The 18,792-nt window shown below is 35.3% G+C and overlaps 1 protein-coding gene across 1 annotated transcript in view; it reads right to left on the bottom strand.

The window, feature by feature from the left end:
- The window catches only part of ABCA6 (ATP binding cassette subfamily A member 6), a 61,793-nt gene that overhangs the window by 27,862 nt on the left and 15,139 nt on the right, over positions 1-18,792 (bottom strand). The window contains exons 9-20 of the mRNA XM_050765018.1: positions 18,538-18,685; positions 16,889-17,057; positions 11,847-11,905; positions 9,291-9,401; positions 8,667-8,842; positions 8,336-8,455; positions 7,944-8,082; positions 6,904-6,994; positions 5,492-5,631; positions 2,419-2,535; positions 758-941; positions 203-369 (exon numbers count right to left, since the gene is read on the bottom strand). Of these exons, the coding sequence (XP_050620975.1) occupies positions 203-369; positions 758-941; positions 2,419-2,535; positions 5,492-5,631; positions 6,904-6,994; positions 7,944-8,082; positions 8,336-8,455; positions 8,667-8,842; positions 9,291-9,401; positions 11,847-11,905; positions 16,889-17,057; positions 18,538-18,685 (1,621 nt within the window). The remainder of the gene's footprint in view (positions 1-202; positions 370-757; positions 942-2,418; positions 2,536-5,491; positions 5,632-6,903; positions 6,995-7,943; positions 8,083-8,335; positions 8,456-8,666; positions 8,843-9,290; positions 9,402-11,846; positions 11,906-16,888; positions 17,058-18,537; positions 18,686-18,792) is intronic.

Genomic DNA, 18,792 nt, shown 5'->3' with positions numbered 1-18,792 from the left:
TGACCCAAGTTCTTTTTCTCTTGTCCTCATCATCCCTGGCATCTCCAAAATCAGAGTAAATATGCACTGTTCCTCATTAGGTGTTTTCTATAAATGAAGTTTAAATACCCATTTTCTTTTATGATTTACTTTCCCCTCCTCCTGTGCTATTCAACAATAAAAATAACTTATTTCTGGATTTAAATGTTATTTTTCTTTTCACCTGTGTTATTGATGATCAACAGGCTGGTACGGGGTTCCTGGGGAAGTTGTCCAGGAGACAGAAAATACAATTCGGTTTTAAATTCCCAATCGATCTTTTCATTTAACATAGCATACATTATATTTTCGACAATCAAAGGGAACATTGCGATTCCAAATACCAATAATCTAAACAACAAAGAAACATTAGCATATGAATCTCTAGGAATTTTATTTATTTAGTAAGACATTCCACAAGTATTTGTTGAGTGCCAAGCCTGCCTTATGCCTATCATGATTTGGTACTAAAATTCTGAAGGTAATACCCTAGCATGCTACACAGTACCAGAAGGCATTACCATATAAATACCAGGTTATGAAACCATGAAAACAAAACACACCTGCATGTATAAGCCTAATTGAGTGTGAACATTCAAGTATTCCCACTGTCAGAAAACTTAAATGCTGAATTTGTCCACCCCGTGGCAGGAATATCAGATACTGTGTTCAAAATCTTCTGGTTTGAACCTCTTTTGAAACTCATGATCTAACAAAACCACAGTACTCTGCTACTCACAGGGTCAATAACACTTTCGTTTGACGTTTTAACTTTAAGAAACGGAGCCGCGCCATGGCAAAGACTTGCATTCTCCAGAGGTGCATGTCACTCACAGCTGTCTGCATTTCAGAGAAGGAAGAGTGAGCCAGCTCCATTTCATTGAGGCTTTCAGAGTCTCTTATCATCTCCACTTGTTTGAAATCTATATACACATACACACAAACACACATATTATAATATTAATGCCATCCTGGAGGCATCACAGATTTTCCTTAGTAATACTAAAAACAGTATTACATGGCCAGGCGTGGTGGCTTACGCCTGTAATCCCAGCACTCTGGAAGGCTGAGGTGGGCAGATCACCTGAGGTCAGGATTTCAAGACCAGCCTGGTCAACATGGCGAAATCCTGTCTCTACCAAAAATACAAAACTTAGCCGGGCCTGGTGGCGGGCGCCTGTAATCCCAGCTCCTCAGGAGGCTGAGGTAGGAGAATCGCTTGAACCTGGGAGGCAGAGGTTGCTGTGAGCCGAGATTGTGCCGCTGCACTCTGGCCTAGGAGACAGAGTGAGATTCTGTCTCAAAAAAAAAAAAAAAAAAAAAAAGGTTTTACATTTGTTTTATTTTTATAACCAATTCAAAGGAATTATTTAGACATCGTTTTTCAATATTTATTAAGTTTATACTTCACCACTGCCATCTATATTTTCTTCCTGTAGTTAAGTTTGTAATTGCCAATGGTGATAAAAAAAGTAAAAGTTTAAATCAAATAAAGTTTTAGATTGCTTGTGGTTACAGTGCAAACAATATAAGAAGCATGTTATGATGCCCATATTCTATACTCAGTGAGAAAATATGCTGAATTCATACCAAAAGAATAATTCACAAAAATGGTGATTTCATTGTGCCCAATATTTGAAAAGCAAAGAAATTCCCAAGAATATCATTACTTGGAGGGATTTTTAAGAAATCTTCTGCATAAAAATATCCAATCATTACCACCTAAATATCTACTACTAAGGTGTCAATCATTTAGTAGTATAGGGGAAAGATCATCAGCTCTGAACTGCCAGATCTGTACATAAGTCTTACATCTGTGATCGGGGAAAATCACTTAACTGCTCACAGGTCTGATTTTCTCATTTGTAAACCAATGCCAATGACACTTCCTGGAAAGGTTATTATAGGAAGATAATGTTGAAGGCATATATATCAATGTATATCCATACATTAAGCATAAGAGGAGCTCCATAATGACAATGATTATTATCACCCATTAAAATATACAAGAGTGGATGCTGAGAATTCTCCCCACTAAGACCTTAGTGGAATTTTGTATATTAACAAGATAAGAGCAATTTTTATCTTAAAAAAAAATCTGTTCAGACCTCATTCCCCTAATTAAGAGCCTTTCACAGCCTGAAGGTATCTAAGAAGCAGGGAACATCTGAGGATAGGAAATAGTTTCCGAAAGGAAACTTGGTAGACTCCATGAAGGGATCTGTGATCAGTCGTAGTAATGATGCTAAGAAATAATGACAGCCCATTTCAAATGGCAGAGCCAAATTTGGAATGAAATCACATTTCTCAGTGTGAATCACCCACAAGAAATAATAAATACTAAATTGACACATGATCATTTGGGAATTGGTTTTCTGTGAATTACACAAATGGCTTTACCTTGTTTGGTAGTTGACTGTCCTTCCAGTTTCATAAAGATTTCATTTAGAGTTGACATGGAAATGTCATAACCTGTCACTCCCTGGTCAGAACACTTATCCAGATTACTAAAAAGATCTAAGGCAAAAAATATGAATAGATACTTTGAAAAACCACATCGAGAACTAAACCAAGTAAATTAATACTTATTTAAAAGATGATACATAATATTGTTAAGAAAATTATGTCTTTGGAGTATCACAGTAGTCAAAAGCAAAATTTCATGAGAATCCTCTCCTTCTCTGAAATAACTAAGGAAGACCTCTTCCTCCATCATCAAACTGTCTCACTTCAACTTCCATTCTCAGTTTATGAGCTTCCTGTAGATTTCTCTGCAGAAATCTGAACAATCAGAAAGACCATTATCTTCTCACCTCCACACTACAAACCCACGTATATCTCTACCTATATTCTGGGTCTTCTTTCTGTATAAGTCTTTCAATGGTTTCTCAATGCATTTAAAATAAAAATCAAAGTCAATAACACAACCTCTGAAGCTCCGAAAGAGCCTGTCTCCATCTATCCATACAACCTTACCCACCTCCATTTGCCATTCTGCTCTCTCACTCATTGCCCTCCAGACATCCTCCTTTCCCCTCTACTTGGAGTGTTCTTGACCATTTTCTTCTTGTGGCCTTCAGTGGCCACTCTATATAAACCTCAGCCAGACACCAGTCATTACTCTAACTCACTGGCCTTGTTTATTATTTTAGTGTACAATTGTTGAAAAATTTGTATATTTTGTGTGTCTACCTTTCCCTATCTAGTTAGATGTAGGCTGTGGTATTTCTAGTTGCTGGAGCAGTGCCTTTTATATAATACTTTCCCAGTACACATTTATTGGCTAATTCTTTCATGGAGATACTTGGATGAGATGGCAGGATTCTAGAAGACTCTTAGATGCTACTTTCTACTTTGGGTGGGAGGATGGGCCAATGACATTATTGAGAGGAACTAGGTGGATGAGACTGTAGCATACACTGTGTTTCCCTATGACCTGCACACGGCAGCAAGGGACCTGGGAGTCCCATGTCCTGAAAAGGATATAAGCATGCCATTCGACTAGCAGAGGCCTTGGGTCTGTGTAAAGAGGCTGCCATGGGCTGGGAGGTCAACAAAGTAACTCTGGCAAAGTAATATATTCCAGTAGTGGTACCAACATATAAATCCTTATTCTCCTTCTCTGACCAAACATGAAAGTGGACCAGTTGCACCTCACAGGGCCTTAGTCCAAGAACAAAATGACATGGCCTAGTCCACTGATCTGAGAAGAACACCATCTTCTATGCTACTGCAGGGACATAGAGAGCTGCCACACTGGGGAGTGAAGCTAAAATCTGGGAATTCCTGTATATTTGCCTAATGAAACGGAATTATGTAAAAGAGCTTATTAAGGCAGGTATATAGGGAGTTATACCTTTAACAAACTAAATGTTTAAACCAAAGGGAAGCTGTTCAAATCAAAAGACACTGAAATACATTTCCTCATTTGTAAGATAGGGCAAGTTATAGCACCTATCTCATAGAAAAAACAGTTGTGAGAACTAAAGGAGTTAATATATATGAAACCATTAGAACAGTGCCTAACATGTAGAAAACATTACACAAAGAGCTAGTAATCTTTAGGATTGCTTATCAAACAAAGTCTGAATGGGTGCTGCTACCCAGTTGGCAGGGAACCGAGGGTTGAACACTTTTGTAGACTACGTAAGTTGTTTTTCTCTGCAAAATAACACATGCACAATTAAAATAGAGAAATCCTGCCTTATCCACAGTTTCATTTTTCACAGTTTCAATTATCCACCGTCAACTGCTGTCTAAAAACACAAAATGGAAAATTCAAGAAATAATTCATAAGTTTTCAGTTGTGTGCCCTTGTAAGTAGTGTGATGAAATCCTTCACCATCCCACTCCATCTTGCTCAGGCTCAGGACATGCATCATCCCCTGTCCAGCAGAACCATGCTATACCCACCTATCACTTAGTAGCCCTCTGGGATATTAGAGCAACTGTCATGCTATTGCAGTACAAGGCACCCCTATTTTACCTAATAAGGCTCCCAAAGTGCAAGAGTAATGATGCTGGCAATTTGGATATGTCAAAGAAAAGCCATAAAATGCTTTCTGTAAGTGAAAAGGTGAAAGTTCTCAACAAGGAAAAAAAAAAAAAAACTTAGGCTGATGCTAAGATCTAATGTAAGAATAAATCTTCTGTCTGTGAAATTGTGAAGAAGGCAAAAGAAATTCATGCTACTTTTGCGGTTGCACCTCAAACTGCAAAAGTTACAGCCACAATGCCTGTTAAGTGCTTAGTTAAGATGGAAAAGGCATTCAATGTGTAGGTGGAAGACATGAACAGAAATGTTTTCGGATCGATGGCAATTAGGTTTGGTTCTATCCACGGTTTCAGGCGTGAACTGGAGATCTTGGAACTATCTATTCCTTGTGAATAATGGGGGGCTACCTTACAAAGAGAAACTTGTAGCAGAAACCTTTCTGCCCCACCAACATCTCTTCTGGATTCACCTGGACACGGTAAATCTACTTATTAAAAGCACCTGCCTGAGGTCCTTTTTCTGTACTTGGAAGTATTCTAAGCTCATGTTCAGAGTAAGCCAGATGGATGAGAAAGCTAATGCTCTCGTAGGCATCCCTTAATCAACAATGGATGGGGAACAGTGGGTAAGAACCCCAGCTTACTCACCCCTCTGGTGACAAAACGCTGAACCCACTTATTTCATTTATTTCCCTTCCATGGGCATTGCACCTCAATTGTCTACCACAGTAATCTGCTCCAGAATTCAGACTTCCCTGGCTGCCTTCCCTTCCCTCTCACCTGTCCCCATTATCTGCTGGTGCTTCAAGGAAGCAACTACCCAATAAATCAATGGCACTCAATCCTTCCTCTTGAGTTCTGCTTCTCAGGTGGCCAAAACTAAGAAAAAGTCTAAATTAATTAGACAAAGAAAGTTACTATAATAATAAAGTGAACATTTTTACCCAAATTTCATGTATTGTAATCATAGTTGAGTTACCTGGAAATATGTTTGTCCTTTCCAATGGCAAAGTATATACAAGCTTTTCTTTGTTTTTTGTTTTTAATTTAGCGTCGGGGATGTGATGAGTAATGAAGGATGTTATTTGTTCTGGATTACATATTTCATTCCTATGTAAACTAATATTTAAAAGAAAAGACAAGTCATTTGCATTTTCTCCACCACTACCACAAAAGAAGAGCTTTAACTGAACACCTAGCTGTAGAGCACTACTTTGCTTGGCTTTATGAAACAAAAAGATGAGTAAATTATAACATGATAGTAATCTATCAGTTTGAACATTTTGTAATCTATACATAGAAAATGTATAAGCTCAGAAAATGTATAAGTACAATTATACGTTGTAATGTATAATTACAAATATACAAACAAATATATAATATAAATTAAACGATATAGAGTTTTATATGTATAGTTACAGATAAATGGAGGAAGGTGAGAATGTTAGGAAGAAGAGACTTCTTAGGGAAAATAATTATTATACCAGACCATATCATTAGCTAGTAGAGAAAATCTGGCCCACATGCATGCTTTGTTTGACCATAGAGTTTTTTTAAACAATATTTTAGCCTGGATATACACTGATATGGTTTGGCTGTGTCCCCACCCAAATGTCATCTTGAATTGTAGTTCCCATAATTCCTACATGTCATAGGAGGGACCCGGTGGGAGGTAACTGAATCATAGGGGTGGTGACCCTCATGCTATTCTCATGATAGTGAGTTCTCATGAGATATGATGGTTTTATAAGGGGCTTTTCCCTGCCTTCACTCTGCATTTCTCCTTGCTGTCACCATGTGAAGAAGGGTGTGTTTGCTTTCCCTTCTGCCATGATTGTAAGTTTCCTGAGACCTAGTCAGCCACGCTGAACTGTGAGTCAATTAAACCTCTTTCCTTTATATATTACCCAGTCTCGGGTATGTCATTAGCAGCATGAGAACAGACTAATATATACACTTTTTTGTTAGCCACAGTTATCATCACTCTCTGCCCCTAGATTTCTCCTTGTTGATACTGGCTTCTGAAATTATTTGCCTTTTTGCCCTATGAAAGAATGAAAACACATTCCAGAATTATACGGATCGGCTAAGGAAAATGACAGTAGGAAGAAGGTAGAGGTTTAGGCTACACAGAACAGCTACCTGGAAAAATGGCACATGAAGTAGACCTGCTGTGAAAAGTCAGGCTTGGTTTATCATGTTGAAATGTTGCCAACGATTAACATTGTAAAGACACAGGAGGAAGGAAAGTAGGAAAAGTATTCAGGAAACACTGATCAATCCAGTTTGGTAGAGATGAAGCATGAGGCCAGTTCTGTTTCATAATTGTCCAACTTTTTCATATACCAGTATTGAAAACACATAAATCCAATCTATTCCCAAAGCCTTTACCTTAGGTGATATCCAAGACCCCACCTTCTTTTCAAAAAGATAGAAGAACCTGCACACTTCAGTCTCCCATTGGACATGATCACTTTTCTATCTGAATGAAAGAAATCAAGTGAGAAAAGACATTCGGGGTCATTCATTTCTTCCTTCTCTAGTAAAGAAAGATGAGGAGCCAATGCTCAGAAGTGCAAAGGAGACGTATTCAACAGGGTATAACTAGATCTAGTGTGCATTTTAACATTTGAAATACACATTAAAATTGATGCATTTAAAATGAACTCATGATATTATTCAACCATAAAAAAGAATGAAACCATGTCTTTTGCAGCAACATGGATGGAACTGGAGTCTATTATCATAAGTGAAACAACAGAGCAACAGAAAGTCAAATACTGCATGTTCTCATTTATAAGTGGGGGCTAAATAATGGGTATACATGGACATACAGTATGGAATAATAGACACTGACGACTCGGAAGTGTGGAAGAGTCAGAGGCGGATGGGGAATGAGAAACTATTTAATGGGTACAATGTACATTAATTGGTGATGAATACACCAAAAGCCCAGACTTCACCACTACATAATATATCCATGTAACAAAACTGTATTTGTACTCATTAAATTTATACAAATAAATTAAATTAAAAATAAGCTCATGAACACCAGTCTATCTGCACCTTCCAACACTTTCTGAAAAAAAAAACCACATAAATTACATGGTATACTGTATACTCTGATGCTAAAAAATGAGTGACTATTTTTCAGCTAAGTATATATAAAAGAAGATTTGAATGTTTAAATTAATTGATAGCTGACCTAAAAAAAAATGGGCAATCAGAATTTTTCATTATTTGTCACTACCTAGCAAATGTACAACCAGAAAGGAATTCCACAGTGGAACTAGATTCCTGTCATCCTCCTGACTGCTATGGAATGTAAGAACATTGCCATCGTGAGAGCAGGGCTCTTACCCTGGGAATAGACTTCGCTTCTAAATTCCCCAATTGCATCATGGTAATACTGAGATAAAACCAACAATTACCAGCCAGGATGTCAGCCTCATCCATGGACTGGGTACTGAAAAGGATCACATGATCTGCTCTATGCTCTCTCAGGAGGCTCCACACTTGATCTCTGGAAAAAGGATCCAATCCAGTAGTTGGTTCATCTAAGAGCAAAATCTACAGAGAATGAAGATACATAAAATATGTCTCTCATATTAACTACATCCAGATGATAGCATGAAAAACAATAAATACCATAAAATAATAACCATCCAGTCATTTTTCTCCAACATATTTCTATTTATAGTTAAACATAGCAGGCTCTCTCTTGATACATTACAATGAAAGCTCTATCACCTTTAGTGGTAAAAGAACTTGACATTTTGCAGACATTCAACCTGCATCCTTCCCCATGCATAATCTAACTTACTTGAGGATCTCCTAAAATGGCAATCCCAAAAGTCAGCTTTCTTTTCTGTCCTTCACTTAAATGTTTGGCAAGGTTATCTTGAATGTTTTGCATGTCCAATTCCAGTAATATTCGTTGTACCTATATGAGAAAATATACAACTTTTAAAATCCAAAATGGTTCATATTATGCTATTTTAACCGCTCATTAAAGCAGTCGATATTTGTTATGGGACCTCTTTGCCTAAATTTTATTCATAACAAGACATATAAATCATTGAAGAGAATTCTGCGGTCATGATTTAATTTGGTAAGTGGTTGGCAGGTCAGTTAATCCAAGCATGCCCTCCTACCTCCTGTTCCACTTCCTGTGGATGAATCCCTTTTATTTTAGCAAACAGGCTGAGGTTTTCCTTCACGGTGAGTATGTCAAATTGAACATTGAATTGAGGACAGACACCAGTTATCTTTCTGATTTCCTCCAAGTCTTGCATTTCAGAGAGATTTTTATTATAGATGGTAACTGATCCTAAGAATGGAAGTTAAAAATAAAATTGGCAAGATAATACATTTTATTAATATTCATAGATTTCATTTAAGAAAATATTGGCATATATTCACAAATGTCTAAAATGATTTGTGAACAACTACTAATTATTCTTGACATAAATATATGCTTACAGAACTGCACATTTGTGAACACAATTTGTGAACAACTACTAATTATTCCTGACACAAACATATGCTTGTAGAACTGCACATTTACCCGGAAATATCACACGATGGAATAAATAAAATAATTTTATAAATATTGCAGAAATATGAAGCATATTCAAAATTATGTAGCTCTTGGAAACAACTTTAGATAAACATTATTTCTCTTAAGCCATCAAATTTAAAATTTAAAATGAAAGGCATATGCTTGACCTCATTTTATTATAAGACATCTTGCCTTTGAGAAATTTCTTCTTGCTCACCTTCTGTTGGAACAGACAATCCATTAAGAATATTTAGCAGTGAAGATTTGCCAGCTCCACTGTGACCCAGAATTGCCGTGATTTGACCTTCATATATGTCAAACAGCAAGCCTATTTTTAGAACAAATTATTAGAACAAATTGTTAACAAATTATTAACAGTATAAACTGAGGGGCATTAGACCAGTCTGGTCCCAATATAGAACAAGGCTATTTAGTTTAGTGGTGTATTTCTCAGCATTTCAATACTTTAAAATACACAATGTTCAATATTTTCCTAACTGCCAAAATAATATGTGACAAAACTTTAATAATTAAAATAATATGTCACTGGTGCAGGATATAGTGACCAATGGAACAGAATAGAAGTCTAGTGTGGACCAAAGTAAATATAAAAATAGAGAGTAATCAAATGACCTTTCAAACTTATTAAAAAGATGGTTTATTTAATGAATAATTTTGGGACAACTAAACAAATAAATTAACAAATTGTATGTTTGTAAATTTTTTTTTTTTTTTTTTTTTTTTTGCGACAGGATCTCATTCTGCCACCTAGACTGGAGTGCAGTGGAGCAAGTGGAGTAATCACAGCTCGCTGCAGCCTCAATCTCCCACGCTTAGGCAATTCTCCCATGTCAGCCCCCTCTAGCTGAGACTATCGGCCCACGCCACCACACTTGGCTAATTTTTGTATTTTTAGTAGAGACAGAGTTTCGCCATGTTGCCCAGGCTGGATTCAAACTCCTGAGTTCAAGCAATTCACCCACTTTGGGATTTACAGGGATGAGCCACCATGCCTGGCCTGTAATTTTTAAATGGAAAGTATACAGTGTTTTCCAGGGTAAGAGGGAAGTGATACTGGCTGTTGGGACTGACACATAGTAACTGGAAAAATAAAATAGAAGCCTCAGTTTTCTCATCTGCAAAGTGAGAGATGTATTAATATGTCTTTCACAGGCCGAAATGTAAAATGGTACATGTAAATCACTTAGCATAGTTTCCAGCACATACCAAGTCCTCAATGAAATCTAAGTGTTTATTGCTATTGTTGTCATTGTCATTACTATTCATTATGTATTGCTTCTGGGAGTATGACTTTTTATAATTCTCACGGGAAATAATTTGAAATATGAATCAAGAATCTTGAAAGTATGCTTCCTTTGAATAATTCTGCTTCTAGAAATTTATATTCAAGAAACAATTTACGACATTTACAAAGACTGAACAAGGCTGTTCATTCTAGTATTTTTTATTATACTAAAATTGGAAACAAACTGGATCTCATACATTGGTGTGTTAATAAGTTAATCCCGGTATCCATATAATGGAATGCTATTTGGCTTCTGAAAAATAGGCCATAGATAAAAGATTTCAAAAGTGTGTCCCAAATGTGCTGCAGATGTGCTCCAGAAACTAACTCCATGAGGAAGGAAGAGGAGGCTAAGGGAATGCAACCACTTCCCTGGTTTCCCAAAGAGCAGCTACACTTGGTTTGAATTTATATTCACATTTTTAATGTATTGATGTCCAATGCTTTTAATTTTTTAAGGTGCTGCTATTTTTAAAATGAACAAAATGCTTAAAGACGTTTTCTGTTTAGACAAAAAGAAGTTCATGACTTGATGGAGTGCAAAGGTAGTTCAAAATGTGTTCCAAAACTTTAAGTAATTGATTTAAAATTATTTCAATATATCCTGAGCTAAAATTAAAGAACGAAATCGCAGATCTAGATGGTATTTGATGAGAAAAACCTAGAGAGAGAATAAAATTGCTCATACAAATACATTAAATTCTCAAAGACCTAATCTAAAAGTAATGAATAAGACTGAATTAAAGGATGCTGCATTTATTACAAAAAACATGCAATATAAACACAATGGTTGGAGAACTCTCCACTTCTGGAAGGTTCATGGCTCTTCTTTTTCAGCTTTTAAGGCTTCTTTTATAAAAATCATTTTTATTCTTCCTAAAAATCATTTTTAATAAAGCAAATTGACCTCCATGAAATGTAGCTACTCACTTTGATATTTGCTTAAATGTCTGTTATAGAAAACTGTATGTTAGAATATTTTGTATCAAAATGTGTTTTTTCATTTCAAATGATAAATTATGTTTGTAATAGGATATTGGCTTGTGAAATTTAATTCATAGTCAATGGTTTTATTCATCTTGCTTCAGTTAACCTCACCAGTACATATAAACTATGTAAATTCACCAGCTAGTATAAAACCTTTATCAGATTTCAGTTTAGATGTTCTTTCCTCACAGTGACAATATATAAAATATCGTTCATAGCAGATTAATCTTTAAAAGCAAAGATAAATTGCATCTTTCATTGTATACCATTTTTATAAATTAATAGATCCATGTAATATCTGGAAGAATTTTACAGTGTATTCTTAATCATGATTAATGTCCAAGTGATAGCATTGGGTTATTTGCATTCTTTTTTCTTTTGCTTATCTATATGCTTCAAATTTTTTCACATCGAATTGTTTCCCTTTTTTATAATAAAGAAATAAGTGAAAGAATGAAATGTTTCAATGTTTTTCTTTACCTTTCAATGCTTCCACTTTTCCAGACTTTCCTTTATATTCCTTCTTAACATTTCTGATTCTGAAATAACAAAAAGGGTGCTTACTTAGCCAACACAGAAGTGAAAATAGCACAAGCCATTAATAGCCCTAGTCATAGTGACAGCTGCAGCCAACCACTTTATGTGAAATAAGGGATGGTATAGTCTATTCAGAAAGAAAAAGACCTATTTTTGATTAATCATTTCCCCTGAGGTAGAAAATAAAGGAGTCTCTCTCAAGTTACAATTAAACTACTAGTATTTTGTCTAGAAAAGTAGAATGCTGTGTAATTATCCTCACTTTCTTCCTCGAGTTTTAGAATAGTTGGTTCTTCCCCCTGTTCAAGATCAGCTCATTTACCTGGGGCCTTGAACTGGCATCCTGCATCCTCTCCACGTCTTGCTTATTAGTTTATTAGTCAGACACTCTAGCACCTGCATCTTTTACAGTCCTCCCTAGTAGCTCCTCTTTGAACTCAGCTCTACTTTGGACACAATTTGATTTCTCTCCTCCCTGTATTGTACAAAATTCTCAAAATAAACTTGCCATTTTCACTTCCTGACCTTTAATTCCTCTTCAATTGCACTCTGATTTCTGAACTCACCACTCCAGTGAACCACTTCATAATGAAATCATTAGTGACCTCCTAATTATAAAATACAACAAATACTTTTCCATTCTTACGTATTGGATTATGAGTCACTGTTGATGACTTTCTCTTTGTTAGTGGTGACTTAATTGCTTTGCTTCTTATTTTTCTAAATGTTCCTTTTCTGTTTCCTAATAAAGTCCTCTTACTTCATCAGACACATCAGCTTGATGTTCCACAGGGTTCTCCATGTATATGATGGATCTTCTCATTTGAGACTCTCTCCAGAAGTTTTCTTATTGGATTTTTTGTTTTAGCATCAACCTAATATTGACCCCACCCTTTTCATTGATCTTTAGACTCACACATCTAATAGTTTGCTGGATAGTCTCTCTCTGTCTCTCTCTCTCTCACACACACACACATACATACACACACACACACACACACACACACACACACACACTGCTCTTAATCAGTAGTTGTCAATTGTGAATACACATTAGAATTCCAAAGGGAACTGATGCCTGCAAACAACCCTCAGAGATTCATATTATATTCACATTAATTACTTCTCTGCAGAGTTCACAGAAAAAAGATTCACATTAATTGATCTGGGGTGATGAGTTTTTCATGGCAGTAAAGGCTGAGGATTGGGATATATCAAATGTTCTTCCAAATGAGTCTAATGTGAAGCCAGGTTTGAGAATTAACTGCTCTAAAACTGCATATCCAGAACAGACTTCATTGCATTGTCACCTAAACCCATTCCCCCATCACGCTGGATCTTACTTGGCAGCATGGACATTCAACTACTCTCTTCTTGATTCTCACTCAGATTCATCACCCATCCAACCTGGTATCATTTTTGTAAAATTTAACTCTAAAATAGTTCAAGTCTTGGGTCCATTTAAAAAATTTATATTTTAAAATCCATTTTATTTACTCTTCAATGTTCCTCATCAGCCTCAAAGGGAAAGTCAAGGCTACTTTGTACCACATGAAGCAGCCACTCATGGTCTGTCCAGTGACATCTTTCGGCATCCTCGGCCTTATGTTTTATGTGTCAGGATCACCAAACCACCATTTATATCCTGCATAAAGTTTAGCGCTTTTTGTCTTTTCTGCTGGGTGTGTCATACACATATACGTATACACATACACATGCACTCACATGCACATATGTACATATGCACAAATGAACCTTTTTATCCTTTTTATCTGTCTTATTCTTAAAAGAATGTTCATTGCAACATCATTTGTCAGAGCAAAAAATGAGAAACAACCAGAATATTCTTTAATGTAAGAAAAGATAAATAAAAATGGTAGACTCGTATCTTAGAATATTTTTATATAAAAATTAAAACCAATGCATTAGCCCATAGTTAGCACTATGAATAGATCCCAAAAAGCAAAATGCTGAGTGTAGAAGCAATATGTAGAAACTTAAGTACAGTCTGATACTATTTATAGATTATAGGAGATAAAAACACACAGAGTTATATCACATATATCTATATCACATATTGTTTAGAGCTATAAGTGTATGGTACAATATGTAAATATATGAATGGAAAGTGGGAACACCAAATCCATTATAAAGGTCAATCCTGATGAAGCAGGGAGAAAATATTTTAAAGAGATCAAAAGGGACTTTAAATAAACATATAATATATCCATCAAAAATACAAAGCAAATATGACAATAATGTTTATATCTGTTTAATATGACAATAATGTTTATATCTGTTCAACCCGGATGGTGAATATGTCAGCTTTAAAAGCCTAAATTTATTCAGTAATTTTTAACTATTTAAAAGAAAAATAGATGTTCTCTTCTTCGATTTCCCTGAACTAGGGTAGTTAACACTTCTATTGACTAAATAACAGTAGTTAATATCTCTATCCCTACATTTATCACATTGAATTTCATGTACCTATTTATCTTCTTCCCTAGGCTGTGTGCTCCTTGAAAGACAGTTTATTGTTCATCTTTGCAGCCCTAAAGATTAATTAGTAAAGAACCCAGCAGCAATATGTTTGTTGAGTGAATGAATTAAGCAAAGTTAAAAGGTGATGAGTCTCACCAGGTATTTTATTTCAGCATTTCTTTGTAAAATGGAATCCCTGTTGAAGTGAAACTTTAATGTTTTGTTTTAATAAAGAAAATTCCATTTAAGAGGAGCTGGTGTTTCCGGATTTTAGACATGAAATCAGACATTTACATTTGGGGCAGTCAGACATCCTACCTGTGTTCTGGGAATATTGCCTGAATGGTCTATAGTTATAGGAATGCACATATGTGCACACAGTTGCCCCCAGAGAAAATGTGACTTAGGGGTTATGAATGAGGAAGAACCAGTTGTGAATAAAAACTGTATATTTTTACAAATCCAGAATCATGATTCTGGTTAGAATTCTACAAGCTTTCATCCATATCCCTGATACATAGAGCTTAAAGGTTACATATCCTGTAAGCTCTACGTATCTTAGGGGAAGAGTTCCCTTGTATATAAAGCGCTTGTATATAAAGGAGAAGAGTTCATTTTTATATAAAGCAGACCACATAGGAAGAAAAAAATCAATGCCTTAGTGCCTTTTATATTCATACAAAATGGAATTCACACGTTGGAACTGATTGGAAAAGATTTGACATTGTCTAGAGGTGGGGAAGAGTAATGATGCTACTAAGAAATGATCATTGTGAAGAAAGAAGAGATAAAACTTGTGGATTGGAAACTGCATCTACTGTTGGATGGTCGAAATCAGTTTTAGAATGCCTTGCAGCCCCAGACCTGCTTTAACAGTCAGTGAGTGTGTCCCACCTTGTCATTAAAGAGCTACAACATTGACTGCCTAAGCCTACTTTCTCGCTTTGGTGTGGATCAGGGGTGAGGTGCCCCACAATGGAGCCAAAAGCTTTAGTGAATAGTACTCGCATCAAATGACTTTCTTTCCCTGGTTTGCCTTGGGTCTCCACCTGAGCTAAGAATCCAGACCAAGTGACAGGTATGCCTAGTCAACATTGTATACATTGGCTAGGTTTGGAGGCACAGTGGGGGTGTGGGAGAAGAGGGGAGAAGTCAGGGGAAGGTGGGGGTGGAGGACATTTTACTTTCTCTCCTAGACCACTAGGCAGCAGTAGAAGAACAAAGAAAATTTTGAGGTCTTTGTAAGTAAAAGATTTTGTTAGAAGATTGGATCTGAGAATTACTATAATTTGAATAATAATAAAATACAATATGATTTTGTGCCCTCAACTGGTAAAGAAGGATTGATGACACTATAACTGAGTTTTACAGAATTATTCCTCACTTTGCCTTTCTTGTTTGGATGGATATTTTCTATAGAGCTGGTATACTCCTAGCTAGAGCAGAGGAAGGGCTGTTGCCCCACTCAGAAAATTTAAATGGAAAACTGGTTAAGAACTAGATGGAGGAAGCCTAGGTATACGGGTTAGGTCTCTTTGTCTTGGAAAGATTTCACTTCCTAGCTATGGTTCTCTATTTATTCATTTTCTTTTGCCTCCTGACATCTCAATAGTATGTTAAGAGCATAGACTGTAGAGCCAGACTATCTGGATTACAATTCCAGTTCTCCACCTGTGAGTTGTGTGATACTGGGTAAAAGGCTTAAGCTGTCATTACTTCACTTTTTGTATTTTCAAAATGGGGAAAATAAAGATACCTGCCTCATAAGCTTTTTGTGCGAATTATGTGCAAATCAGGTACACAGTCAGCACTAAGTAAACATCTGTTAATAAATAAACGATTGCTATTTAAAGCTCTGATTCATTAACTTTGTACCAAACTTTGTAGAAAAATCTACAAAGCTATTTTGAAATCCATGATACTTGGGTTCAATTCCAAAACTGCTGAGTTAGAATCCCTGGCTAAAAACAGATATTCTAACTGTTCCTCATACAATTCTGTTATATGCTAAATCTCATAACAACCCTACAAAGTCAATATTAATCTTGTTTCATAGAAGACACTGAGACTCATAAAATTTACTCATTTTTCCGAGATTACACATCAAATGAGAGACGAGAGTATTAGGATCTAAGAATTTCTGATTCAGAATTTCTTACTTCTTCCAACTTACCGTATAAAGCCAGATGAAATCACAGAGAGAGAGGTTCACAGAATGAAAGGAGCAAGTATAAAAGAGAGGTAGGCACAAGAGAAAGAGGCAGAAAGGGGGACAAGATAATGTGTGGGTGGATAATATGATATGGAGCTGATAATCAAGGAGACTTTTCCTTTCAAGTAACAGAAGAAATTGATGGTGATGGAAATGGAGCAATTCGAAGTAACATTGACAAAAACAAATATCTTCTCCTTCAATATTTTGCCTCAAGCTCACCCTGATGCTCTTGGTTAATAATTCTTTAGCCTTGTGCTCATGTATTAGTATTAATTATAAGTGTGATTACCTGATGGCTTCTTTTCCTTGGAATTCAGGAGCTACTGGTTCAAAATAATCATCAGAGGGATGCTCAGCATCAATTTCTTTCTCAATAACCTTATTATCAGTCCCTTGGTGTTGGAAACAAGATGATGAATTCAAGAAAAATAATGGAGAATAACGGCGCTCATCTCCATCTAAGTAATCAAGAGGCAACAAAATAGGATCAGTAATAGTAAAACAATGAGCAAAGAAGCCTTGCTCACAACAATGCAGAATGCCTTGAAGTTTTAAGCATCATAGAGACACTTTTTTCTTCTAAAACTCTATTTATTATTAAGAAGAAAACTTGATAATGAAGTAAACAATCAGAATTCAAAGGAAATAACATATTGCAAAAGTTAAACAATATAATACAGCTTTCAACAAAGTATAAATAAAATGTGATCAAAAAAAAGAAAGGCAATATGAAAGTGAGGTTCAAATAAAATATTAGGTGTATGACCAGCTGAGTTGGACACCAGCTTTTCCCTGATCAAGACATTAGTACAGATCTTAGAGCCTCTGTTGTCTACATCTGTAGGAAAGGACTCCCAACAAGGAAACCCATTATATCTCCTTTTTTTTCCAGTCTTAACAATGGGTTGCATTATCCTTGATAATAGGCTCATGAGAAAGAGATTTGTATCACCCAATAAACATATTTATTAAAAATTTTTTTAATGTCGTCTAAAAGGTATTTAGGTGAATGAATGAAACCAAATATTTGGGAAAACACAAAACCTTAGCATAGTACATAAAAATAATTGTAGACATGTTTGTGAACTTAAATAATTTGACCATAGCAACATAATTGAACATAATATTGAAATCTATATATTCTTGCTTAGGCATGAATACATGGAGAAACTGTATTTGTTTAGAATACATTTATAGTAACATTTTAAATATATTTTTCCAGTTTAAAAAATGAGGTTGAATTTATTATTAAGGGCCTTCACATATCAACCAGAAGTCACAGAAAGACAGGAATATGTACAAGTAAATACAGAGAAAACCTATAAGACAACCTTAAATAGTGGAAGGAAGGTATAAAATAAGAGGATAAACAAGAAGATTGTGCCAGAAAAAAAACTTTCTGATTCTAGAGTGTGTGAAAAAATTCTGGGCTTATGTGAAATTTTTGGTTGTTTGCAAGATAATCTAACAGGGCAATCAATATACTTCTGCAAATATGAACAATATATAAAACATTTTGAGAATGATGCTGAACAAATATTCACGAGAAAGCACTTCCACAGTATAATGGCCTCCCACCAGCCAAACAACCATAAGAACTAATTTATTTTATCTTGTTCTGACACAAGTCCTAATATGACCCTTTCAAAACACTTTCAGGGATCCATGAATACCTAACATTATTTAATTACCACATAATTATAAGATGTATTATAATTATTGTTGTCATACAATTATACTGTTATAGTAAAGTCATAAGAATTGTTTTTACATAAAAATTTCATCAGACCATTAAAAACTATGAAGTAGAAATAATGAACTTATTAGTTTGAAATGGGAAATATTTAATATTCATTTTAAAAGTCTATATAATCTTAAAAAATATATTCAATGTAATTAATAACTATAGAGGTCAGAGAAAAACTCACTATTACTTACAGGGTAAAATTTTGTCAAAGTATAATGCCAATAGCAAGTAGATGAAACCATCCAAAAGCAATATGGAAAAAGTTGCTATCATTGTATATGAGTCTCCTGAAGGGTCAGGAAAAATTACACCATTCAAGTTATAATCCAGTTTGATAATCTAAGATTCAAAAAATAAAAATAAATGTTTAAAATAAATAAATAAATAGCTTGGCATAGCAGCAAAAAGTATTAATTTATTAACTAGCTTTTTCAAGAGGCACTTAG

This window comes from Macaca thibetana, chromosome 16 (assembly GCF_024542745.1).
Source record: "Macaca thibetana thibetana isolate TM-01 chromosome 16, ASM2454274v1, whole genome shotgun sequence".
NCBI classification, from domain to species: Eukaryota; Metazoa; Chordata; class Mammalia; order Primates; family Cercopithecidae; genus Macaca; species Macaca thibetana.
This window is presented reverse-complemented; position numbering and strand designations above follow the sequence as displayed.